The sequence below is a fragment of the Podarcis melisellensis genome, assembly GCF_964234715.1.
Source record: "Podarcis melisellensis genome assembly, chromosome: 8".
In the NCBI taxonomy this organism is placed as follows: Eukaryota; Metazoa; Chordata; class Lepidosauria; order Squamata; family Lacertidae; genus Podarcis; species Podarcis melisellensis.
Genome location: NC_138540.1, coordinates 28216810 through 28243539, shown reverse-complemented (window position 1 = coordinate 28243539; position 26730 = coordinate 28216810). Strand labels below are relative to the sequence as shown.

Here is a 26730-nt window from a genome sequence, read left to right as displayed (position 1 = left end):
CATTCACATACTGGCAAATTCAGGCTGCACAGCTACAGCTGATCAGGAGCACTTGTGTAACCAACCCACTTCCCCAAGAGACTGTGATTTTTTCCAGTAAGCAATAGGTAAATGGGAAGGGTGGGATAAGAACTACCTTTGACACAAGATCATGGAACCTCCCTGCAAACATATCAGGATGAATGCACAATTAACAGGTCATTAATGTTGTTGGGTTGGTTTTGTTTTAAGGCAAAGTGGGGGGGGGGGAAAGGGAGGGAGAAAAAGCATTTCAGGGGAAAACAGAGATAATGGAATTGCTAAAGGAATATTAGGATTTTTTATTTTAAAAAACAACAACATCCAAAGGTGAAAGCTTCAGAGTTGCCCGCTGAACCCTGATGGGTTTGACACACACACATCCGCAAAAGAAGCATTGCTACATTTATATAATGTGCATAATGAGCCAGTGGAACTCCATGCCACAGGATACCCTTTTTTAAAAGGAAGGAAGGAAGGAAGGAAGGAAGGAAGGAAGGAAGGAAGGAAGGAAGGAAGGAAGGAAGGGGTCGTGTCGTGGATGACAAAGACTTAATATTCCTTAATATAGGAAGCTTCCTTAAATGACAAGTTTTGGTCCATTTAGCTCAGTGTTGTTGACACTGACTGGTAGCAGCTGTCCAAGAATATAGACTGGGGACATATCCAGACCTTCCTGGAGCTGGGGAATGAACCGGGGGCCTTCTGCATGCAAAACAAAATAATTCGCCACTGACCCACAGCGCTTTCCCTCTGATACCTCCTTCTCTGGTCTTTCCTCCTCCAGGGAGAGTCGAGCGCATTGCATCGATATTGAGACTGCGTATATGCAGGGCTGTGAGAAGCTAGACCAGGCCGTGATGGTGGGTATAAAAACTGAAGAGGTTTCACTGCCGGGGGCAGGGGGCGGCCCTGTGCCTGGGAGACGCTTTATCTTAATGCAACCTAGACAGAAGCATCTGGTCATGGATATTCCCAGATAATCTTGGAGCAGGCCCAACCTCCCTGTTTTTTGAGCCAATTGGCGCTGGCAGCCTTCACCTGATGATTTAGATTACAATTCCCATCAACCTCACTGTGCTTGCTGGGACTGATGGGAATCGTAGTCCATCGTTTCTGGAAGGCTGTGGATTTGGGAACTGATACAGTTGTGTGACTGGTTTTCCTGGCTAGGACACTTAAGGCATCTGTTTTGTGAATGGGTTGAGATTTGGGTGAAGGAGCTCTGAATAAGAGAATGTACATCTAGGAACCTTTGATGTACGGTAAGTTGTTTTTAAAAGGCGAAGGGGGGTAGAATCAGCCTTTGCCAACCTGGTGCCCCCAGATGCTTTGGACTACAACTCCCACCCTCTGTGCTAGCTGGGGCTGACAGGGGCTGCTAGGACCCAAACCAATGGATTCAAATGACAGGACATTCAGACAGGAAGACCGTCAGAAGGCGGTGGACTCTCCTTCATTGGAGATATTTAATCAGAGGTTGAGCGGCTATTGTCAGGGATTCTTGAGCTGTGATTCCTGCATTGCAGGGAGCTGGACTAGATGATCCTTGAAATCTTTTCCGATGCTGCAATTCTATGATTCTTAATCTTGCCCTTTCCGTGGGGTCTGCTCTGCTCCCCTACTGATAACGCCTGCGGTTTTCAACACTCGCCTTTTCTGCCCTGCGACTCAGGCTGTGAAAGAGCTCCAAACATCCACCAGGGAGGCGATAGTGCTCCTCAAAGCCATGATCGAGGAGGTCCGCAACAGCGCAGACGAGGAGGAAACATCTATAAACTCGCTCTTCAGCAGCATGCAGGTGAATTGCGGCAGGGAAGGGTCACTTGCAGCCTTGGTGCTTGAGTCTGCCTGCAGGGGGCGCTCTTTGAGGCAGCAGCCTATCCCCTAGAAGCCCAGTTGTGGTGGAGGGAGGGAGGCTGCCTAGCGCTTGACGTGAGGAACAGTCCATCTCTCTCTCTCTCTCTCTCTCTCTCTCTCTCTCTCTCTCTCTCTCTCTCTGTCTGTCTCTCTTTTCCACAGGAGAAATTGGCAGAGCGGAAGAAGATGCTTTTGAAAGTCGTTCAGAGGTAAAAGTGGTCCCGTGCTCAAACTCCTTGTCTGATTTTTTCCCCCATTGGCAAAAAATAAGCAGGAGTGTCTCGGGGCTTATCCAAACAAAACTTTAGTGTACCAACGACAACAGCCCACACAGATCTTGCTCATGTGTTGTGAAGGATTTATTCAGGACAGATAAAAAGAAAGGACTTCTTCATGCAGCATGTAGTTAAACTTTGGAACTCCGTCCCACAGGAGGTTGACCTCTGTGAGAACAGGATGCTAGACGATGGGCCTTTGGCTTGATCCAGCAGGGCTCTTTTTATGGAGGTCTATTGGTGACACTGTGGGTTAAACCACAGAGCCTAGGGCTTGCTGATCAGGTCGGCGGTTCGAATCCCCGCGATGGGGTGAGCTCCCGTTGCTCGGTCCCTGCTCCTGCCAACCTAGCAGTTCGAAAGCACGTCAAAGTGCAAGTAGATAAATAGGTACCGCTCCGGTGGGAAGGTAAGCGGTGTTTCCACACCAGAAAGTGGTTTAGTCATGCTGGTTACATGACCCGGAAGCTGTACACCTGCTCCCTTGGCCAATAAAGCGAGATGAGCGCCCCAACCCCAGAGTCGTCCGCAGCTGTACCTAATGGTCAGGGGTCCCTTTACCTTTATTGTCACAGCAGAACCTCCATGCCCAGGGACAGCCTACCTCTGAATACCAGATAACGAGGAGCAACAACTGGAGAGTGCTCAGGTCCTGCTTGCAGGCTTCCCATAGGCATCTCGTTGACCACTGTGAGAAGAGGATGCTGGATTAGATGGGCCATTGGCCTGATCCAGCAAGCTTGCCTTATGTTCTTATCTTCTTAAGAGATTTCCTGGAAAGTGCTGCCATCTCCCTAGTCTCTAACCTTAGTCCTGTTTTTATGGGCAAGCCCTCAGCCAATAAAGCGAGATGAGCGCTGCAACCCCAGAGTCGGCCACAACTGGACCTAATGGTCAGGGGTCCCTTTACCTTTTTATTAAGAGGAAATGTGACACTGGTGGCGCTGTGGGTTAAACCACAGAGCCTAGGACTTGCCGATCAGAACCTGTAACGGGGTGAGCTCCCGTTGCTCGGTCCCTGCTCCTGCAAACCTAGCAGTTTGAAAGCACGTCAAAGTGCAAGTAGATAAATAGGTACTGCTCCGGCGGGAAGGTAAACAGCGTTTCTGTGCGCTGCTCTGGTTCGCCAGAAGCGGCTTAGTCATGCTGGCCACATGACTCGGAAGCTGTACGCCGGCTCCCTCGGCCAGTAAAGCGAGATGAGCACTGCAACCCCAGAGTCGTCCGCGACTGGACCTAATGGTCAGGGGTCAGTCCCTTTACCTTTTATTAAAAGGTATGGAAGTTTCTCTGGCTGTTTCAGATGCATTTTAAATATCACCGGCTAGCACATTTCAGGTTCATTCCCACCTCTCTAACTGTGGAGCTCTCTCATTTTGTGCATAAGCAGCCTTATAATAGGATCATCATCATTATTATTTTTTGTCATTTCCAGCCAGTATGAAGAAAAGGAAAAAGCTTTCAAGGAACAGCTGGCACACTTGGCATCTTTGTTGCCCACCCTACAGGTAAAGCACCTGAGTCGGGAGGGTGGCCATTCCTCCCCCCCCCCAAAAAGGAAGGCTCTCTGCACATTAACAGTAATGTGGCAGGCAAGAATTCAACAGGCACAGTCACCATATCTCAGCCCTGCTTACCTCACAGGGTGCTTGTGAGGACAAAACGATGGGTGCTTCCTTGAGCTTGAGGTGGGGAGGGTGCAAATTTAAGTAAACAAACAAAAACACACCCAATCTGAATGGCAGAGGAGAAGACGAGAATTCCACTTTCTATATTTGCATTGCATTATATTCATAGGGCACCCTAACCTTCAAGGTCAGGTAAGGTACCATCGGCCTCGTTTCCTAAAATTGTATGTCAAGTTTTGCCAGAGTTTGGAGGGACTTGGAAGTCTCATGAGATAAAACGTAGAATGGCAAGTTGTGGTTGGACTGACACCAAAGTTGAGTGAGGTTTAGGTCTTCATGGAAGTCAAGCAGTCTAAGGTGAGGGAGCCCTGTCTCCCCACCCTAGAGGGGAGGAGGCATATATAGCCTGCTCGGTGGTGAGAGAAACGCCCTTTGCACATGCTCAGAGGCCCTCTCGGTTCCTCTGCTCCAAGTACTCATAGTTTTGGTATTTGCACAGGTGTCATGTTTCCTTTCCTCTCCTCTTCAGGTCCACCTGGTGACGTGCTCTGCTTTCCTCAGCTCCGCAAACAAGGCTGAATTCCTTGATTTAGGCTATGTAAGTCATCACCCACAAATTCAAATAACACCCCCTTATCACAGCTGCCTCTGTGGGTACTCAGATGAGGCGCAACGCCCTTCTTGTGAGTTTCCAGGGCAAGAAAAGCACTCTGCAGATGCTCAGAAGCACCTGGTGGTTATGAATCTTTGTACTTCTATCAAGTAAAAGAGGATAGAGCCCTGCCCCAAGGAGCGTACAAACCAAACTTTGACACAGGGAAGACAAGGAAGGAAATGGCAGCTTGGGGATCAGGGGAGAAGATGGTGCATTTAATACAGCTGTGTAGACACAGCAACAGCAGGGTTTGGGGGCTCAGGGGTTATGCCAAGGACTCTGGTGTTTTGAGAGCAGTTAGAAAGAAAGAAGTAGCTAAGGAGATCATAGAACTGTAGAGTTGGAGGGGGCCGGATCTAGTCCAGCCTCTTGCAATGCAAAAATCACAGCTAAAGAATCCCTGACAGATGGCCAGGTGGTTCTTGTTCTTGACCAGAAACAGCCATGGGGCTGGGGCTGCTTTCACAACGGAGGGCGGCATTTCACTGAACTGACCAAATCATCCACAATTCTGTTTTCAGCAACTGATGGAGAGGTTGCAAAAAATCGTCAAGCTGCCCCATCGACTGAGGCCCTCCCAGACGAGCAAGGTACAAGTTTCTGCTCTTCCCTGCTGAGCCAACCTAGCAACTCCAGGCACCCAGAGAGCATTTGAGCAAATGTTCACCCCCCCCTTTTCCTCTGGGGTCATGCCTGTTTCATCTACCAGTTCTTCATGGGAAGGTCACCCGGCAAGCCAGACATAGTCTGCGCCATGAGGTCTAGCGGCACACATGTAAAGCCAAATTTGGGTGTTTGCTTTAACTCCAGGTTCTGTACCTGAGGCTTTCCAGAGTTTTGCGGGAGACAAAGATGAGGCTGCCTACACACCATAGGTGTGTCTTCACAGACAAGACCCTCTCCTGAATTGAACCCCCTTTCCACAAGCCTCTGAGGGCGAAAGAACTATCAAAAGGGCCCCTCTGCCAAACTCAGACTATAGAAGGATTGCAAGGAAGAAGGCACATCTTTGAGATATTTCTGAGTCATTTAGCTTTAAATACCAACGTAAACACCTTGAATTGGGCGTGACAACCAACTGGCAAGCAGTGCAGTTGTTTTTAAACAGGGTTATATTGAGATGCAAATAGAACCTTAGCCAGTAATCCGACCACGGCATTTTGAAACACTTGAAGTTTCCAAGTCAAATTCAAGGGCAGCCCCAAGTAGAGTGTATTGCAGTAATCCAATCTGGAAGTTGCCAGAACATGGACTACGGTGGCCTCGTGTTTATCTTAACACGTAGTCCTGTCCAGAGAGTCCTCTTATATCCACGTGCAGGAGAAGGCTTGCAACTCTGGGTGCTTTCAGAATGACGACCCGTCTTAATTGGTTTCCCTTCCAGATCAACACGGAATACAGAGCTGAGTTTGCACACTGCCTGGAGCCCTTGCTGCTTCTAGCACCCCGTCGCTCCGTGGTGGTGAATGGAGCGGGCATCGGACCTGGGATGAGCAACAGTAACATGTAAGCTGCTCCCAAGCCCTGCTTCATCTGTAGCAAGCTTCCCCAGATGTTTCGGACTACGAGTCCCATCATCCACTGCCAGCAAACACAGGCAATGGCTGATGGGAGTTGTAGTCCAAAACTCCTGGAGAACACAACGTTGGGGAAGGAGGATCTGTGAAGAGGGAAACGCAGTGAAGTATTTTTAAACAAAGGTGGATTGTGCAAAGCTGAATATGGGTTGGAGACATTTTGAAGCCCAAACTTCTCTTGCCTGCCTTTGAGCTGGGCACCAGGCGCCCTTGGAGACAAAAACAGCTGTCCTGATTAGTGAGCAGATCAGATGGGCTGGTGGTGCCAGTTCCAGGAAGCCAAACTGGCTGGTTGGGAGGCTGTTGTGTCAGAGAGTCCCAGTGCAGCTGGCACCCGATCGAACATAGGAAAACGAAGAACACTGTTTCTGTTTCTTTGGGATGTGGAGCAAGGAAGCTAGTTCCAGCAATTGTAGCAAAGAGGCTCCAGGGATGGGGCAGAAAATTGATGGTTTGCATTTAGATGCAAATTTACCTACTGACTTCTCACCTTGTGAAACAATACTACCTTCAAAATTTGCCCTCCTTTGAATTTTGCCGTTCTCCAGAAGGCATTAAATGTATGCATTAAAATGCACTTATTTGTAATAATAACCTGCGAAAATGCGTTATATTAGGAGAAACTGCTCAGCAAACATTGCAGAGAAGCATGCGCATATAAGGAGAAATTTAATAATAATAATAATAATAATAATAATAATAATATCTTTATTGTCTTTATTGTCATTGCCCCCTCTCGGGGTGAATTTTTTTGAGGACTTTTTAAAAAAAAGTAAACTGATGTAGAAATGTAGAAAACCAAAAGATTGGAAAGATGAGAAACTAAGAGAAACTGAAACGGACGTATTTGCCCATCTAGTGCAGACTTGCTTGAAAATAATCCTTTCTGTTCTGGCAAACGATTTCATTTGCTTGCCTTACACACACATTGCATCTCCAAATGTTGCTGAATGCATTTGGAGTTGGTGTAGCTCTTCTGCAACCAGCTGCACTGCAAAATAAAACTTTTTGTAAGAATATTCTTAGGCGGGGTGGGTGGGGATAAGCTAATAGATTTATTGCGGCTTTCGTTGAAGGAAGTCCATAAGCATGTTTGCTTCACTGCAGCCTTGTTTCTGCTGCAAGAGACTTAAACAGTTACACCTGTGTCAGCTTAAAAAAAGAAGAAAAGAAAGAAAACGTTTTGGTCAGTTAACATAACTGAAGGCAAATAAGTGACCTCCATCTTTGCACATTCGTGCCGTTGGAGTCCTGATCCTTGCTGTGCAAACAAGCGTTTGAGGGCTGCTAGTTTGGGAGGGAGGAAACGGGAGACTGGTGTGACAGCCACGGCCAACAGTCTGTTTGCACCATACCGCAGCCTCCAGGCAGGAACAGTCTTACCTGAGTGATAAGAATTTTGGAATTCCAGCAGTTAAACTACGGAATTCTCTCCCACTGGAGGCAGTGATGGCCATCAACTTGGGTACCATTACAAGAGGATTTGGCAAACAAATTCATGGAGGAGATGGGCTAGTGATGGCTACCGGCCAGGTTGGCTCTGTGCTGAACAAAAGTTGCTGGAAGCCCGAGGAGGGGAGAGTGCTGCTCTTGTGATCCTGCTTGCTGGTTTCCTACAGGCATCTGATTGGCCACTGTGAGAACAGGATGCTGGACTAGATGAGTCATGGTCCTCATCCAGCAGGGCTCTTCCTTAAGTTCTTATCTGCAACATAGTAAAGGTAAAGGGACCCCTGACCATTAGGTCCAGTCATGGCCAACTCTGAGGTTGCGGCGCTCATCTCGCTTTACTGGCCGAGGGAGCCGGCGTACAGCTTCCGGGTCATGTGGCCAGCATGACTAAGCCACTTCTGGCGAACCAGAGCAGCGCACAGAAACACCGTTTACCTTCCCGCTGGAGCGGTATCTATTTATCTACTTGCACTTGGACGTGCTTTCGAACTGCTAAGTTGGCAGGAGCAGGGACTGAGCAACAGGAGCTCACCCCGTCGCGGGGATTCGAACCGTCGACCTTCTGATCGGCAAGTCCTAGGTTCTGTGGTTTAACCCACAGCGCCACCCGCCACTGATTCCTGGAATGGGGTAAGTGGTGTCAGCTGAGGAGCCTCCCCCAGGTATCAAAACATCCTATTACAACTACAGTACTTGGGTCTGGAATGGCTGAGAGCCCTAGAAAACAGCAACACCACGATGCATCTTCCTTTTGGCGCTCAGCTAGCGTGCCTGTTGCCTTTGTCTGCCTGACCACCTTCATGCCCCAACCTACTTGAGAAGCAGATGGCAAACCCAGTGGATCCTTGCACACATCCCAGCCTGCCTGGCTAGCAGTTTGCCCGTCCCTATTTTTATCAGAATTTCAGAGAACTCTGCAAAGCACATTTCCCTGGCACTGGATATATTTAGGACCATTGACATCAGAGGCCCCTCTGTACTGGTGCAGCTGATTGCTGTGCAGGCAGGGACGGCCCTCTCCCAAAGCTCTGGGGGCAAAGTGATGGGCTGGGCCGGGGGTCTTCAGGATCCCCTTTCCCTCCAAAGGGAAACTGAGGCTGAGAGCATTGGACTGGGAGTACCAGATGCCCGGCTGAGGGGAAAGGCCAAGCAGAATCTGCAGGGAGTCCCCATCTGCCGGTCTGGATGAACCTTCTGATCCTTAAGTGGCGATCTGAGCATCCGTCTTGGCTGCGGGATGAGTCAGTGGGAAGGACTGTCAGGCTGCAGCCGGGCTCTTTTTAATTTGGTTGTGGGTGGAGGGTTTGTTACATCACAATTAATTGGCAGATAGTCCTTTACTGGTGTAGATGGACCAGTCTTTGACTCATGACACTTCCAGGTAGGTGTGTGTGTGTTGAGTATGTGTGTGATAATGTTTAATTTCATTTATAGATTGCTCTCTGCAGCATATCAAAGCTATTTTGCAATCCAATAAAAACATACACAAAATACATTGAATATTTAAAAACAGCTTTAAAATCCTGCATGTCTTTCTTTTTTTTAAAAAAGGTCAACACAGTAACATATATAAAAACAATTTCAAATCCAATACTGCGATATTGCAAAGGGGCTGCTGAGATACCGCAAAGGGTGTTGCTTCATAGTGTTTATTATGGGATGCATGCACATTTCCCCAAGTGTCAAAACACCGTTGGCATCAAAAAGCCAGTTTGTATTGCTCACTGACTCTACCCATTTAACCCAGATTTACATTTTCTTGGAAAAATTACTGTTTGCCAGCGACAAGCTTGTGATATCTGCCCGGCTTGTTTACTATATGAAACCCCTGCCTGGAACCAGCCTTGGTCATCGGCAACAGCTTCCTTTTGTTTTTAACTCCCATCAGATTTTCCTTGGAAAAAATAACTCTGGATTAACTGGTGGTGGTGGTGGGATTTGGGCTGGGATTTTGACGATGATGTCATGTGGCTACTGCCCAAAACTGACATGTGTGCAGACCATCCATCCCACAACAGGCAACATAATCAAAGCTTATAAAATAATGCATGGCCTGGAGGAAGGGAATGGAGGAAAGTTTTCCTCCGTCTCTTATAACCCTAGGAATTTGTGGACACCCCAATGAAGCTGAATGTTAGAAGATGCAGGACAGATAAAAGGAAGTCCTAATTCACAGCACAGAGCTAAACTGTGGAACTCCCTCCCACAGGAGGCCGTGATGGCCACCAACTTGGATGGCTGTAAGAGAGGATTAGACAAATTCATGGAGGAGGCGGCTATTGATAGCTACTAGCCATGATGGCTATGCTCTGACTTCATGGTCACAGGCAGTGATGCTTCTGAATACCAGTTGCTAGAAGCCACAAGATGGGAAAGTGCTCTTGTGCTTGGGCCCTGCTTGCTGGTTTCTTACAAGCAACTGGTTGGCCGATATGAGAACAGGATGCTGGACCAGATGGGCCATCGGCCTGAAACAATACGGCCTTACGATACAATACGATAAACTTTATTGTCATTGTCCCATACAGAACAACGAAATTGAAAAAATCTACGTAAGACATTCAAAAACCAACAAGCCTGCTATCCCAGCCTGGTTAGCCCCCTAAAAACTCGGATACCCCATAATTAAATACAATATACTTCCATATACTGCGTTTAAAAGATTTGGATAGAAACTGTTTCTCAGGTGGCTAGTTCTAGTCTTTATAACCCTGTTCCTTCCTCCATAAGGCAGAAGCTGAAAGAGATCATTTCTGGGGTGCGTACTATCCTGCGCTATCTCTGCAGCTTATGGCACCTGGAAGCATAGATTTGATCCAAGGTGGGAAGAGTGCACCCAATTATTCTCTCTGCAGTCTTTACAACTCTGGACAGGGTTGTTTTTTTCCCTTACAATACACACCTGCTGCAGAAACAGCCTTGCCACATCTTCCAACACACTTTGTCCCCCCTTAAGTAACACAACTGATGATGAGTGCTGAGATCCAAAGCCATTCCCTTCTGGAGCCTCTCGCTTAGGGACTCCTCCTCTCTTCAGCTGGCTCCCTCTTCTTCCTCCAGGATGTCCGGAGGTCCCTGCTCCAAGACCCTCCTCGTGTCTGGCTGCCCCTCTACCTGCGAAAAAATGTCCCTGACAGGCTCCCTGGTCCGGAAGCCCACCATGCACCGGTACATAAGCACCAAGGTGCTCCTGGCTGAAGGTGGAGAGACACCCTTCACCGAGCATTGCCGCAACTATGAGAACATGTATCGGGTAAGGATGGCTGGGCAAGGGAGAGGCTGCTCTCGCTCTGTCACTGGTGATGGTGCGCAGCCTTGGGCACCGGCGGGAGCAAGCCAGCACCACTGCTAGAGATGTTGCTCAGCCTTGCCACAGAGCAGGCCAAGATGAATCAGCAGGCCCAGCCAATGAATGTGTGTTTGTGCATGCACACGCGCACACACACACAAATGGAAAATAAGAAGACAGGAGCATTATAGCCTGACCACTATAGTCCATGCTTTGGTGACCTCGAGGCTGGATTACTGCGATGTGCTCTATATGGGGCTGCCTTTGGGTCTGGTTTGGAAGATTGCTGATGGGAGCTTCTGGCTGAGAGCATGGGGCACCAACTGTGCCTGCCCATCTACTACTGAGCCAGGTTCAAGGTCCTTGTGTTCATTAACAAAGCCCTGAACAACTTAGGTCCAGGGTGCTTCAGGGAATACCTGAACCCTTATATCCCCAGCTTGATCACTGAGATCATCTGCAAGAGTATTGTTGGTTGTTCCTCGAGTTGGCGAGGGTCCTCTGACCATAACAAGGAACTGAGCCTTTAGATCCATCAACTCTGACCTGTGGAACATTCTCTCACTAGATTCAGAAGCCAACCTTCTGTGCCAACTTTTAAATGCCTGTTGAAAACCTTTCTGTTCTGCCAAGCCTATACAGGCACTTAAGAATGCATTCTTCCACAATTATTATTAATTAAATTTGTATACGGCTCTTCACTGGTATTAATGAAAGCGAACATTAAAAGCATAAAAAGCTAAAAACAAACATCAGTTGCTGATGTTTGTTTTTAGCTTTAAATGTTTGCTTTCAGGTTTAGTATTGTTGCAAAAATCTCATATATGTTTTTCTGATATAGTGGTATAGAAATTTTTTTTACAAATAAAAAAAATAGTAAGTCATAAATCCCCCCCCCCCCCGCAAAAAGGAAGTTTTCAGCATTCTCTTGCTGATCCTTCCACCTCGTCAACCGGAGCCTTTCGAACTTGCTTCCCTTTCCCCCGTGTTGCTGCAGGCCCTTCAAATAGAGATTCAGAACTTGAAGGATCAGGTGCAGGAGCTGCACCGCGACCTCACCAAGCACCATTCCCTCATCAAGACGGAGATCATGAGTGAGATCCTGCAGAAGTCGCTGCAGATGGACGTGCAGATTGCTTCCGAGTATTCCTCCGTGGAGATGATGCGGAGCGTATTTGAAGAGGTACGCAGACTTTCTTAGGCTGCAGAGTCCTGCAGCAACCATGCAATCACAGCACACACACATGCACAAATCCCCCCGCTTGAGGAGCGTGTGCTGAACTCCGACTTTGTGTTTTGCAGACCTGGGAAGAAACCTATCAGCGAGTGGCAAATGAGCAAGAGATTTATGAAGGTGAGCACAATATGAACTTCTCTGAAGCCATCCAACCCCACCAATCAATGGTAGCTGGTAACCTTTTTGACTTGGTAGGGCTGCAGTATTATACCTTGCTGTAGGTATAATAAGGACTTGTATACCTCTTATGTAGGAAGGTGTGCCATTGCACATGTGCAGAGTGCCATTGTTTCCTTCTCTCTGAAATACAAACCATTGATTATTACTCTGTACATCTATGGACGGGAAAAGAACTTCCATGTAAGAAGGCCAAGTACACTTTTCAGAAAAGATTGACCCCATGCCTCTTATTTAGAAACGTAGCCATGTCTCATAAGGTTTTGAATTTGTGTATGGAGACCCACAAGCTTAACTTGAGTCAACAGTGTGATGCAGCGGCAAAAAAAAAAAAAAAAGCTAATGCAAGTCTAGGCCGCATTGACAGAAGTATAAGGTAAAGGGGCCCCTGGCCATTAGGTCCAGTCATGACCGACTCTGGGGTTGCGGCGCTCATCTCGCTTTATTGACCAAGGGAGCCGGCGTACAGCTTCCGGGTCATGTGGCCAGCATGACGAAGCTGCTTCTGGCGAACCAGAGCAGCACACGGAAATGCCGTATACCTTCCCGCCAGATTGGTACCTATTTATCTACTTGCACTTTGTGCTTTTGAACTGCTAGGTTGGCAGGAGCAGGGACCGAGCAACGGGAGCTCACCCCGTCACAGGGATTCGAACTGCTGACCTTCTGATCGGCAAGCCCTAGGCTCTTTGGTTTAACCCACAGTGCCACCCACGTCTAGATAAAGGGAAGTAATAGTAGTGCTCTATTCTGCCTTGGTCAGACCACACCAGGAGTCCTGCATCCAGTTCTGGCCCTCACAGTTTAAGAAGCATATTTACAAACTGGAAGGTGGGCAAAGGAGTGCAACCAAGACCAAACCTTGTGAGGAACAGCTGACAAAGTTGGGTATGTTTAGCTGGGAGAGCGAGAGGATATATGATAGCCATCTTCAAATAGCTGAAGGGTTGTCACATGGAAGATGGAGCCAGCTTGTTTTAGGCTGCCCCAGAGGACAGGACCCAAACCAATGGATTCTAGTGACAGCAAAGGAGTTGCCAAATAAACATCAGGAAGGACTTTCTGACAGCAAGAGCCATTTGACAGTGTAACGGACTCTCCCAGAAGGTGGTGGACTCTAGGCTTTTAAGCAGAGGTTAGGTGGCCATCTGCCAGAGATTCTTTAGCTGTGATTCCTGCACTGCAAGGGGTTGGGCTACCTGACCCTTTGGGAGTCCCTTCCAACTCTACAATTCTATGATTCTGTGTGCCTATGCTTATTTTATGAAAGGGCCAATCCTTTGGACTTGACTGACTTAACGCCAGACTTCCTTCTCGTGCAGCACAGCTCCATGATCTGTTGCAGCTGAAGCAGGAGAACAGCTACCTGACAACCATCACCAAGCAGATTGCCCCTTATGTCCACTCCATCGCCAAAGTAAAGGAGCGGCTGGAGCCCAGGTGAGGAAGCCGAGAGCCCGGTCCACTGCTGCTTTCCTGCTCCGCTCCCAGATCCTGCACAAGTTTGCCTTCAAAAACCTCCACTGCCTTATCTCCAGAGGGGAGGATTGAAACCGATAGATTCAAGTGACAAGGAATTAAACATTAATTTGACTAAACATTAGGAAGCCATTCAGCAGTGACAGGGACAACCTTGGAAAGTGGTGGAATCTCCTTCATTGGAAGTTTTAAAAGCAGAGGTTGGATGGCCATCTGCCAGGGGTGCTTGAGCTGCGATACCTGCATTGCGGTGGTTGGAATAGATGACTTGGCCCCTGAATTGTAAATCCCCATTGTGCTTCATAAAACACCCATAGCTGAAGGAATGTGTAGTCTGGCAGAGGGATGATCAAGCCTTGTGACTTTGTGGGGGAGGAGGGACCTTCTGTCCTCCAGAAATCTCTTTTGCTCCAACCCTGTCAAGGTGTATGGCTTTAATCAGACGGTATTTGTGGTACATCTCGAGTCAGCTTCCCCCATGCCAAATCCCCCAACTCAACCCAAATATCCCTTCAGGTTACAGGACACAAAGGAGGAGAGGAATGGCCAGCCAGAGAGCTTGCAGAAAATATACGATGAGAGCCCAGAGGCTGCTGACGTCCAGCACAGGTATCTATCTGATCCATTTCAGGTAGCAAAGCATTTTGGTTCTATGTTGATGCCACAATACCGGAGGAGCAAAAAGGTAAATATTCAATCTGTTGTTTTCCAAGTGGCCACTCCTCAGGGGATACAGATTAACTAAGTGACCTGGTCATCAGCCATCACTGTTCGCTTGGGAGGGAAAATACTTGATCTAAGAGGCTGGTTTCAAAGGGAAGCACTAGCAGTTTCATGCTTCAGTGTTAAAGAGACAAATTCATGGAAGAGAGGGCTATCAAGGGCTACTAGTCATGATGGTCATGCTCTGCCTCCACAGTGGAGGCAGCAATGCTTCTGAATACCAGTTGCTAGAAGCCACAGGAGGGGAGAGGGCTCTTAGATTCAGATCCCGCTTGCAGGATTCCCACTGGGGCACCTGGTTGGCGACTGTGAGAACAGGATGCTGGACTAGATGGGCCATTGGTCTAGGCCAGAATTCCTCAAACTCGGCCCTCCATATGTTTTTGGCCTACAACTCCCATGATCCCTAGCTAGCAGGACCAGTGGTCAGGGATGATGGGAATTGTAGTCTCAAAACATTTGGAGGGCCAAGTTTGAGGAAGCCTGGTCTAGACTCTAGCAAACTCTTCTAAAGTTCTTATAGCCTTGCTATACTAAAGGCTGCCTTGTCCAGAATCCTATGCCCAGTAACATCCATCCAGATGCTTCTGCAAATTCTACAAGCTGGTTCCCCAGAAACTGGTAGACTGCGCAAGAACAGAGAGGTTCCATTAAGCTGTCAGAGCTACTAGCCTAAGATAGGGCTATCCTCCAGCAGTTTACTTAATTAAAAAAAGCTTGGCATTTATTTAGTGATAGAAAAGCTAGGGCTTGTTATGATTTCCTAGACCATTCCTTCCACTCACTGTTATTTTTCTCTTCTATCTGAGGCCTGATTTGTGCAGTGGCCTTGAGGAACGAGAAGGACCCTTGGAGCCCAAAGCAGAAAGCCAGATTCTCAGCCCAGCCGCAGAGGACCCCCTGCTGAAATCAAACGAATATTACAGGAGCAAGCAGAAAGGCCGACCTGAGAGTCCCCCGCAGCCACCAGGACCTCGCAAGTCAGCCAAAGAGGCAGATCAGGAAACAGAGCTTCTCCTGTGCTGAACCTGCACTCGCAGTCTTTCTGAACAAAAATGTTCATGTATGGCATAACAGACTCTTTTCAGTGTGCTGTGTGCTCAGAAAACCATATATATTCTGCACTAAGATAATCCTGATTCTGCAATCCCTAAAACATGCAAAACAGAAGGATTTATTTTGCGTTACTCTGCAGGGCTTCTTTGTTGTTGGCACTTCCGGAGCCCAGGAAGGTGCAGGCTTGTTAAGAAACAATGGAGCGTGCAGCAGTGGAAATCTTAATTCCTCCAGCTTCTGACAAGTATTGCCAGTGTTCTTTCAGCCGTGCCTCCCACATCAATGTCTAGACAGGCACTGGCTTCTCAAACAGCTCCAAACTGAGTGAGTGAGTCTGGGCTTCTCTGAGAAAAGCAAAATCCTCCTATGACTACCAAGTGTGTGGATTTTCTGCACCTGCCTGGAACTGCAGGTTTTTCTTATTTTACCATGCAACTGAGAGGCATAAAATGTTGCTATGCAAAACCAGCACCTCCTATTATTCAGCTACACCCTTAAAAGCCAGTTCTCTAGATACAGCCATATCCACTAGCACACTAGAGGTTGGGGCATCCTTGGATCCTGAGAAAAACATTCATTCAGCAATTCTTCTGTATGGCTTAAAGTACCTGTGTGCAGAAGAGGCCTGCCCCACTGTCTCTCTCTGCATGATCCCCCGTTTTAGCCTTGCTTATTTCCCGTGAGCCTCTCCTGGGGTCTAGCAATCTTGACATGTCTCCTGAGCAGATGTGGGCACCCGCCTGCTGTTGCTGAACTACAGATCCCATCAGCCCAAGGAAACACAGCCCTTGGCCAGGGTGCATGGAGTTGTAGTTTAGAAACCTCTAGAGCCCCCAGCTGTTCTGGGACAATGTGGTTAGATGATCCAATCCCTCCAGACAGAGCAGAATTACCTTCAGAGGAGCTCACCTGTTGCACCTCTGCAGCAGTCACTGATGTGGGCTGGCCTCCTTCCAAGGAGGTAACTCGCTCTCTGAAACAGGGACCTCCAAATGCTGCTGGACTCCCCACTCACATAGTCATCCCCGATGTGTGTCGAAGTTTAATTCGGGGGTGGAGGACATTCCTCTTATATTGCAAGGCCAGGAAACACTCACTTAGATGCAAACGTTTTCCTTGCCTTTAACGCTTATGGATTTTATTAAGCAACCTTCACAAAATGGATCCCATATGCTCAGTATGATAATTAAGGATGTGTATTTGTGCTATTAGAATTGGGGTGCGTGTGGAAAAAAACATACCTGTTTTCTGTTTGAAGACAGATGGCCCTGATGCAGTGCCTACTGGCATGATGGCTAGGGCTGATGGGAATTGGGAGTCCAACATCTGGAGGGATGCAGGTTCCTAACACCTGCCGAAATGGTTTTAAAATAAGAGGGCCCCTTCCTTGTCCACCAGGAATTATGGGGTTATTCCCATTAATGCATTATGAGGGGGAGACTAGGGTGCAAATCCCTGCTTGGCGACCTTGGGCCAGTCATCAGCTCTCACCTACCCTACCTCACAGGGTTGTTGTGAGGCTTATATTATGGGCTACATACACCACCTTGAGCTTATTGGAGGAATGGTGGGGTTGTCAATGCAATAAATAAATATGATCTAAGAAAGGGGCGCTGTCAACATCTGGAAAAGAATAGAGACTTAAAAATATTTTATTGTTATTCTTTTAAAAATACAAGAGAACAGAACTGATCCTCTGTTTGGCTGGTTGCCAGCCGACTGCTCCAAAGGGACTGGAAAGTAAACAACTGCCTCTCAGCTTCCGAGGTAACAAAGCAAAAAAACAGCATGATTAATTTTCAGAGGGAATCTCAGGATATTCTCCTGGCAACACAAACTGGCTAGTTACCAGGGCAGCCGGGGGGAGGGGGAGGCAGACCTGTGTGTATACCATGATTTCTATAAAAATGATGCTAGGATTATACATCCAAAATTTGTTCTAATAAAAGCTGTATTCCACAATCCATACAAATTACACTGATTTGATTAAATGTGCATACTTTTTTAAAAAAATTGCTTCTGCATATTACAGATATTGCCTGCATATTACAGATACGGACATGTATTTTGACCGAGGAGGGCCTACAGGTCTGAAGTAGGAACATAGGGTGAGACCTGATACTGCTTCAGATCTCTGGATCCATCTACCTCAGTACTACACTGACTGGCAGCGGCAATCCAAGGTTTCAGGCAGGGGACAGTCCCCAACTGGGGACTGAATATGGGGCCTCCTGAATGCAAAGCACAGAGCTACCCCTCAGCTGCAGCCCCTTCCGTACAAAGCAGGGTTTGCAAACTACACACGTGCTATGCAGGGAATTCAAATCTCATCCAACTAAGTGCAGACCCATTGAAATGCATGGACCTTAGACATGCCCATTCATCTCAGTGGATCCACTCTCTGTAAGACAGATCAGAATCTGACCCTTGAAAACCTTAGCAACTTTCTAGATTTTGAAATTCAACCAGACATACCCTTCCTCCACCATGCAAAGCTCATTTTGCAGCCACAAGGACTAGAAACTTTTATTTATTTATTAAAACTAATTTTATTGGGGAAACTGATTTCTGCAACCGATACCCCATCTCATGGCGTATATGAACCGTATGTGAATCTTCTTCCCCATCAGAGCAAGCAAATATTGGGCAACATGGGTCAATGGACTTACTCAACATAAGGAAGAAGCTTCAGTTTTCTGTTGCAGTCGGTCAACTGTGCAACAGGTTCCCCCACCAAGCTGTACTATGACATTCGCACAAAGCCAACCAAGAGGCTCTCAATCGCCACCTGATAGTTCACAAGCAACAGAACAGAATTTTTCAGATTCTGCTTGATTCTTAATGAGCCACCGAGGAAACAAATCGCCCTGAAGATACAAGTCATGAGTTGTGTCTCTCCATCGCACGCCTAAAATTAACTCAGCCATGCTCCCAGATTAAAGAATTAAGGTCAACAGAAGCTCTTGGGCAATGCAGTCTAGAAGGGCAAGGTCTGAGCTTCTACCTAACTCTGGACAGCAGGGGAATTATTGACCAGAAATTACCAATGCTAAAAGCAGACTCTACAGGTACAATAGGAAATGGGGGACACTATGTAGACTGTCTTAATTTATACAGAGGTGTAGAATCCAGCTTTTCCTAAGCATACAATTATTTTGGACTTATTTTTGCAGTATATTTTTCTTTCTCTTAAGTGCAGCTGCCTCATTTTCTTCCTCCCCCCCCCAAAAAAAAGTGCCCCAAGTAAAGAAGCACAAAAGCCTGCTTACCCCTCTGTAAACAAGGATGTCACAGAGTGAAAGAGAAATTAAAGCTGCTTGCTTGAGATTTTGGCCGTTTTGCATTTACAAATCAAAGAAAGTGGAGACAGATGACAGCTTAAAGAATCATCCTTGCTGGGTACAGAGAGAATGATAATTGGATGGCAACTGGCCCCCCAAAACGACAGAAATGCCATTTCTGCCAGTCTTGGCATCAGTTTGCAAGCGTCTTATTTCCCATCTTCATTATAAATAGATCAGTAGAAACAGAAACACATTAAACTTCTCTTTGGTATATTAAAATGGAAAAGTGTGCAGTGAGAAACTTTTTAAAAAGGCAGCCAGGGAGAGGGGCAGGGCGCGAGGGAAGTCTCTCCCAGTCAGTCATGTGCATCCTGCTTAATATATATTGCCAAAGTAATACTTGTTCAGTATGCAAATTCAAAAGCAACCATCCCCTTGCACTTTGTAGAAACAGAATTTGAACTTTTGCTACACAAGCAGGATTCTGGTGGGAGGAGAGGTGGTCAGTATCAAAAATGTGGAATGAAGACATAGGTTGTGAGGCTGGGCAGGAGGAGTGAGACAGGACTGCTCAACCAGGAGGGACGTCAAAATGGCCATGAAAGAAACAGGAGACCATAACATTTAGGTGCAAAGACTTCTCTTTTTTTCGTTCGTTTGTGAGGTGTATTGCAAGCCTAGTTTGGAAAAAGGGCAAAGGGAAGGGAGATCTCTTTGCCTGTGTTGTTAATCTTGACAGTAGTCATGCATTTTAAGATAGAACCAGAGGGCCTGGATGCTGCAAACAGACCCTGCCCCCTGCCAGCCCAGCCTTGGGAGTGCTTAGGAGATCAGGCCCAGAGGTTAAAGCTGTGCTGCACTTGCCCTTTGGTGGGACGGAGTATGTGGGGAGGGAGAAGAACTGGAAGGGCTGGCCCCCTTTGCTTTATAAAAGAAAAGAAAAACTTTCGACTAGAGAGGTGAGTTTCTATCCAAACCCCTTCCAGGGAGCAATAGTGGTTACTCAAAGGGCGAGCTTGTCATTGAAATCTGCTTTGGTGCACTTTGGTCCATCAAAGCTGCAAGAGGCAGAGCAAAGAAAATTGTTTTGCTTTCAAAGTCGGCCTTGAGGATTCAGTGCAGCTCTGATCATCCAGTCCCTTCTCCCGCTTATGTCAAGGGAGGGCATCTATTTTTGCCTAAGGTATGGAGCTTCCGCTCAGCCCTTCACAAACCTCCAGGAAACTCACTAGGTATTAAAACTGACCGCTACTGTACCGGCACGGCACGAATGTCACCGTTGTTCTTCTGCACAGGCCCGGCCAAGCGGCCCCTGGAGCCAGGAGCTCCCACGTTCTGCTCAATGCCGGCCCCGGGGTCTTCATAGTTCTGCTTTCACGCCTCTGATGAACGGCAAGCCTGTGGGGACCCTCCTCTTGTAGGCCAGGTACTCTTCCCCAAAGAAATGGATCAGTGTCATCTCCTCCTCTTCTATCCGCTCCCGGAAGAAGCGCCAGGATGCCAGCGTGTAGCCCACCATGCAGATTGGATTGCACAGCAATACCTGAAACAAGGAATGCAGGAGAATGGCTGCCAGGAGCATGAAAACTGGAAAGCTCAAGAGACTCGAAGGTTACATTCACACCCTATGTTTAAAGCGTTCTGATACCACTTTAAATGACCCTGGCTTCTTTCCCCAAAGGGTTTTGGGAGCTGAAGTTTGTTAAAGGTGCCAGTTTGTTAAAGTTTGTTAAGAGAGCCCTATTCCCCTCCCAGAACTACAACTCCCAGAGTTTCCTGCAACAAGGGATTGACTGTTAAACCACTCTGAAAACTGGAAGGTTGAATTCATGAATTAAACGCTATCACACATTCCTCTTAATATCTCAAGTAGCCTAGGGTACCCCCTCCACCCACCGAAAGAGCCAAAATATTACAAGATGTACTAAGCTGTGCAACAGTACCTGGGTCCCAATACTCCAGTAAAACCATCCGACGTATGATGGGTGACGAAACCAGCCATAAACACCTCTGGTCACAAGAGTGTGGGTCTCCGATTTTTCATTCTGAACAATGTGGTTGAAGTTGGAGCCAGCTGTGAGCATGGCAGCCTTCCTCAGACAGTCCCCGAAAACCACCATGAGCAGCCCTGCCGAACTCAGCCAAGTGATCTGCTTCATCTCTGCAAATGAGCAAGCACAGGTTGCAAAATGGTGCGACTCTGGTAGAGTTGCAGCTGCACCGGTCAGAAGGGGAAAGAAGGCACTCGGTGCTTGTAACAAATGGATTAACTTCACAAAAGTACATTCTTCACAAGGGACCAGGGCAAACAGCTAACTGGAGCTGGGTTTTGGTTTTCTTTTGGACCAAAAATGACTGACAGAAGTCTGTGCCAGCAGGTGGGCTACAACAAAGGTTTGTGGGCTAGTTAACCTCTGTGGAGACCCATCTGCAAACTTCACAATTCGATGTACACAAGAAGCAGAATGCAGAGATCAAAGCCAAACTCCCATAAAAACTCGTTGATAACAGTGATCTCCTCCCCTTCACAGTGTCATTTAAAACAAAAAAGGACCTTAATGTCAGAGCATGAAGTCAAAACAGTCACCGTTTTAGAAGGGTCAGACAATGGTCCAACTAATGAGAGATCTAAAGCCACACACAAGTGGTGTGTGACCATCTTCCAATGCAGCCTCTAAATAAGCTTGAGGGGCAAAAAGTCCACCCTGTTATCAGCATTTTCAGGCGTGTATTAGTAACTGAGGGCCAGGAGGGTGCAATGAATAAAGCACTCTCAGCCACCACCGAAGGGCTGTTGTTATAGCTAAAAATGCGAGTTGTGAAGTCTCTGGTTCAAGGTGGTAATAAGCTGAGTAGGTGGCCTTCACAAAAGGAGTGCTGCTTACTCAGCCTCTGTACCTGCAATAGTAGGATAGCAACCCCGGCCTAAATTAGAAGCTTTCTGAGATAATGCATGCAAACCCCCTTGACACTCAAAGGCCAAGTCCTACACCTTGTTTCAGCATACCAAGTTCTTATTTATTTAAAGTATTTATGACCTGCCTTTCTACCCACAGGTCCCAGAGAAAGAATACATGGCCTAAGCACCAACAGTTTAAAAAAGAAGATAAAAAAACAGCATGTAGCAAAATACAGACTTCAGTTACAAACCACCAGCAGCAATGGAGATTCAAGCACCCAATATATACTTCATCCCTCCCCAAATGCTTGGGCAAAGAGGAGTGTCTTCACCTGTTGCTTAAACAAGTATCAGTGTTGTGGTGAAACACACCTTCAAAGGGGAGATCATTTTAAAGGTGAGGGGTCAATATAACCCCAATTAGTTCAGGTTGGGGAGAGAAACAGCTTCGTTTTCAGACCTGCCTCCAAGTCCATGTTTCTGGGTCTCCCATTAGAATGATTGAGTTTTTCTGTTTCACTTGCATAAGAACTCAATAGTTACTGACCTGGGCAAATGAATTTTTCCACGGTGAACTCAACCCAGGATGAGACTGCAGCTAGGTTGTATTCAAAGCTGTGGTTGATCAAGAAGGAATCCAAGGAGAGACTTCTGGGGTTGTTAACGGCTGTCACCAAGTATTCAGAGTAATGGAAGAAGGAAAGCGAACACATATACCTGGAAGAGCAACCAGGGACTTAGCAAAACCCTCATGTTTCAGCTTCCTGGGTTTTAACTCTAGGTTTGCTCTTCTGAAGAGCTGTAAACTGGGCTGCTCAACACACCAGCTGCTTAATCTCCAATGATAATAATAATAAATAATAAATTTTATTTATATCCCGCCCTCCCCAGCCGAAGCTGGGCTCAGGGCGGCTAACAACAGTCAAAATAGTTCACATTGTAAAAACATTCGTTATAAAATTAATTAAAATCAAATTAATGGCAACCATCAAGCAAAATCCTGTGCAGGTTGCCAGAGGAGGGGGTCAGGCTGCGCCCTGACCAAAGGCCTGGTGGAACAGCTCTGTCTTGCAGGCCCTGCGGAAAGATGTCAGGTCCCGCAGAGCCCTAGTCTCTTGTGACAGAGCGTTCCACCAGATTGGAGCCGCAGCCGAGAAAGCCCTGGCTCTAGTTGAGGCCAGCCTAACCTCTCTGTGGCCTGATGTTTTAAAAACAATATTACAAGGGTGGGCTCATTCTCTTCCTTTTCCAGGAAGCATGCAGACTCAAATATAGCATCATTCACGTCACTCAATGCAGGTGTCCTAAAACAGTGAGAAGAACTTGCACATATCGATATATATATATATATATTACAGAGCAGATGCCTAGGTCTCACATCCAAAATTAGGAGTGGGGAGGCTAACCACCTCAAACTAAGAACCATCAGTTATTCAGGCATTCCCCTCCAGGTGTCTGCTTTTGTCCCCTGGCAAGCAGCTAAGATTTCCTGAGTACAGAAGGCAGGGGAGAAAAGGGGTTCCAAAAAACGGATTCAGAAACAATGCATTAAGTAGTATTTGTCTCCTATGGCAGGCTCTCCTAGTGCCCCTAAGAGGATCAAGACCAGCCAAACAGAGGTGAGTGCAGGTCCCAGGAGTCTCCAGGAACAAGAGAGCTGTCTCCCAGAGCCCACAGTTTTCTTTTCAGAAACCTAAAGTTCTGCCAAACCCAAAGTCTTACCATCCAAAATGCTTCCACGTAGATTGTCCGAAGCTGAGCAATAAACCACACCCGAATGCAAAGCCCAAGAAGCAGGCACGGATGGCAATCTACAAGGCAAGAAAAGGCAGTCAGAAACTCACCTGCCCATCAGCCAGAGGGGGGGGGCAACCCCACATACTGCTACCCCACAAGTCACCAGTTCTGAAGCCAAATTCTAAGGCAGTCCTGTCTCTCCAGCACACCATGGGAGGGATTGACAACAGGAACCCCCTGGGTGGAAATATGCCTATCCCGTCCACCACTCCAAACTCCCATCATCCTCCCCAACCACTGGTAATATTGGAAGTTCGAGTCCAAAAACATATGGAAGACTGCAGGTTCCCCTTCTTCTCTATAGCTTATTTGTCTACAATAACATTTATGAGAAAAAGATAGATGAGATCTATCGGGGACGGCTTTGCATCCTAATCTTCTAGCGCAACCTTATTTCAAATAGGGGTAAGGGCTTGAGGTTTCCTCTTCAAACTTTTCCTACTTATCGTACGGCAAGACATTAAGACCTAACACAACGTTGAAGACTTTTAAGAGACCAGCTGCAGCAAAAATGACTGTGGGCTTGACAAAGTAGGTGCCAGGTTAAACAAATCATGCCACAACAGGCAAGTAAGAGCCTGGCAGGATGAGGCCAATGGCCCATCTAGTCCAGCATCCTGTTCTCATAGTGGCCATCCAGAGGCCTCCGGGGAAACCACAAGTAGAAGATGAGTGAAACAGCCCTGTGCGCAGCAACTGAGGAATAACGGAGGCTGATTCTGGCTAGCAGCCAGTGACAGCCTTGTCTTGCATGATTTTGCCCAATCCTCTTTTAAAGCCATCCAAGTTCGTGGCCATCACTGCCTCCCACCATGGGAGGGAGTTTCATAGTTTACCTATGCGCTGTGTGAAGAAGTCCTCTCTTTCATCTGTCCTGAAAACTCCAACATTCAGCTTCATCAATGTCCACAAGTTAATGTGAGAGAGTAAGAATTGCTTTTCTCTATTCCGTGCATAATTCTATCAGCTTTTATCATTTTATCTCTTACTTGTCTTTTTGCTAAACGAAAAGGTCCTAAGTTCCGAATACTGCAATTTTTTCTGATAGGCAAGTCACTTCTCCCCTTTGATCCTCTGGTTGCCCTTCTCTAAACCTTTTCCAGAAATTTCCTTTCTGAGGTGGGGCAACCAGAACTGTGCACAGTATTGCACATGGAACCACACCATAGATTTGCATAACGACATTATGATTTCAGCAGCTTTGGCTTTATGTACTTGACGAAGCAAGTGCCAGCCTAAGACAAGTAAACAAGCCCAGTTGTCAGAGTGCTGCAAGACGCCTCACAGGCATGGACTGCTTCAGTGGTTAAAGCACTCTGTGCTTGCGCAGGGACATACTTGCCCCATGATTCAGCCCTAAGCACTGGCATCAGAAGAAGATAGAAAGCCATTCAGCAGAGCTGACATATCTGGGTCAGGAGAAAAGGAAACTCATTAAGGAGACAGCCACACCCCTCCTTAAGCAGAGAAGGGAGTAGCCTTTGATGTAAAAATTGGGGTTTGCCTTTTGCTGTCCAACTCCCCATTGGACTCTGAGTCCCCTAAGCCCATGATCGGTCAGAGAAGAATGGATGGAGGCAGGATCCAGTGGAAAGCAAGGCAGATATATATATATTTTTCTGTTGCAACAGAGATCCCTCCCCTCCTTCCACGATGGGAGGGACCCTGAACAAGAGAGTGCAGGAGCCTTTAAAGACTGACGTTGCCCAACCCCCTTAGCCAAAGTCCACTGCCAAATCACCATACATGCATCATAGGAGGCAGTCGACATCAGAAATCCAGTTTTCCAGGATACCTGATAATGGTCGCTGATTGCATTACTTGGGAAGCCTGGCCATTTTTGTGATGGTTAATACTTTAGTTCCTGAATCCAGGTCACAGGCTCACCCTATTCGTACACAAATATGCCCCCTATAAGACAAGAAGGTTTTCCCCATTTACTTCCTTTACTGCAGAGGAATATTTGAAGTCATTGGGAGAGTCAACATGGCTTCAGGATTGCTCTCCTGCACTATTTCAGACACATGGATTATTTATACAGTGGTACCTCGGGTACCTTGGGGACGCGGGTGGCGCTGTGGGTAAAACCTCAGTGCCTAGTGCTTGCCGATTGCATGGTTGGCGGTTCAAATCCCTGTGGCGGGGTAAGCTCAAGTCTTTCGGTCCCAGCTCCTGCCCACCTAGCAGTTCGAAAGCACCCCTAAGTGCAAGTAGATAAATAGGTACCACTTTATAGCGGGAAGGTAAATGGCGTTTCCGTGTGCTGCGCTGGTGCTGGCTCGCCAGAGCAGCTTCGTCACACTGCCCACGTTACCCGGAAGTGTCTCCGGACAGTGCTGGCCCCCGGCCTCTTAAGTGAGATGGGCGCACAACCCTAGAGTCGGACACGACTGGCCCGTACGGGCAGGGGTACCTTTACCTTGGGTTAAGTACTTAATTCGTTCCGGAGGTCCGTTCTTAACCTGAAACTGTTCTTAACATGAAGCACCACTTTAGCTAATGGGGCCTCCTGCTGCTGCCTGCCGCCGCTGCACGATTTCTGTTCTCATCCTGAAGCAAAGTTCTTAACCTGAGGTACTATTTCTAGGTTAGCGGAATCTGTAACCTGAAGCGCATGTAATCCAAATTGCATGTAACCCGAGGTACCACTGTATTTAGATATGCATGCATCTATGAATATTTTTCTATTTTAAAGACCTTAGAATTCTTTTAGATTCCACATCCCTGGGCGTGTCTAACCAAGTTATAGCAAAGAGGGGTATGGCCACGCCCTTCCCAGCCAGAAGTGGGCGGACTTGCACTAACCACGCCCACGAGCTCGCGAATCCCTCCGCCGAGGGGTGGGGCTTCGCGTGGACACGCCCTCCTCCCAGCCCTTACCTGGTACATGCCCCCCGGAGCGCGACCCCAGGCAAGTAGGAGGGCGGCGTTGACTCCAGCCACATGAAGGGCCAGCGCGGCGCGGCCTTGGAAGCCCAGCCCGGAGAGCAGCGCCGGCGGAGGTGCCGACAGCAACAGCGGCACGGCCGCCACGGAGCTTCCCAGCACGAAGGCCGTCAGGCTGGTCCGTGCCTCGCGTCCCCTTCGCCCGCCGACGCCCGCCTTCCCCTCAGCGCCGGCCATGATGGACCGGCGGCCGGAGCCAAGCCCCGCTCTCGCGAGGCCTCGCCCCCCCAATTCTCGCGAGACAACACCGCGGAGGCGGGGCGTAGACTCTGGCATCTCAGCACAGGACGGCGGCGAGACCTCGCGAGATTTATTGAAACCGGCCCAGGGGGGCGTGTCCGCCTCGGTAGGGAGGGTGACCATAGAGATAAGAAAGGT

General features: G+C 47.7%; 2 protein-coding genes across 4 annotated transcripts in view; one reads left to right on the top strand and one right to left on the bottom strand.

Moving 5' to 3' along the window:
- The window catches only part of RNF207 (ring finger protein 207), a 25563-nt gene extending 8135 nt beyond the window's left edge, over positions 1 to 17428 (top strand). For 2 of the 3 annotated variants that reach the window (XM_081923598.1, XM_081923599.1), the window contains exons 6-18: positions 806 to 881; positions 1694 to 1819; positions 2041 to 2087; positions 3589 to 3661; positions 4311 to 4379; positions 4958 to 5026; positions 5821 to 5942; positions 10526 to 10718; positions 11752 to 11937; positions 12057 to 12108; positions 13491 to 13608; positions 14164 to 14256; positions 15180 to 17428. In XM_081923598.1, the coding sequence (XP_081779724.1) occupies positions 806 to 881; positions 1694 to 1819; positions 2041 to 2087; positions 3589 to 3661; positions 4311 to 4379; positions 4958 to 5026; positions 5821 to 5942; positions 10526 to 10718; positions 11752 to 11937; positions 12057 to 12108; positions 13491 to 13608; positions 14164 to 14256; positions 15180 to 15396 (1441 nt within the window). In that variant the 3' untranslated portion in view covers positions 15397 to 17428. Of the gene's footprint in view, positions 1 to 805; positions 882 to 1693; positions 1820 to 2040; positions 2088 to 3588; positions 3662 to 4310; positions 4380 to 4957; positions 5027 to 5820; positions 5943 to 10525; positions 10719 to 11751; positions 11938 to 12056; positions 12109 to 13490; positions 13609 to 14163; positions 14257 to 15179 lie in introns of those variants that run through there. The other variant, XR_014171294.1, reaches the window with a different exon arrangement.
- On the bottom strand, positions 17063 to 26730 carry ICMT (isoprenylcysteine carboxyl methyltransferase). The gene is made up of 5 exons (XM_081923790.1): positions 26287 to 26730; positions 23332 to 23420; positions 22157 to 22326; positions 20654 to 20871; positions 17063 to 20253 (listed from the first exon to the last, which is right to left on the bottom strand). Exons 1-5 carry the CDS (start codon positions 26713 to 26715, stop codon positions 20071 to 20073), a joined length of 1089 nt encoding a protein of 362 aa, XP_081779916.1. The 5' UTR covers positions 26716 to 26730; the 3' UTR covers positions 17063 to 20070.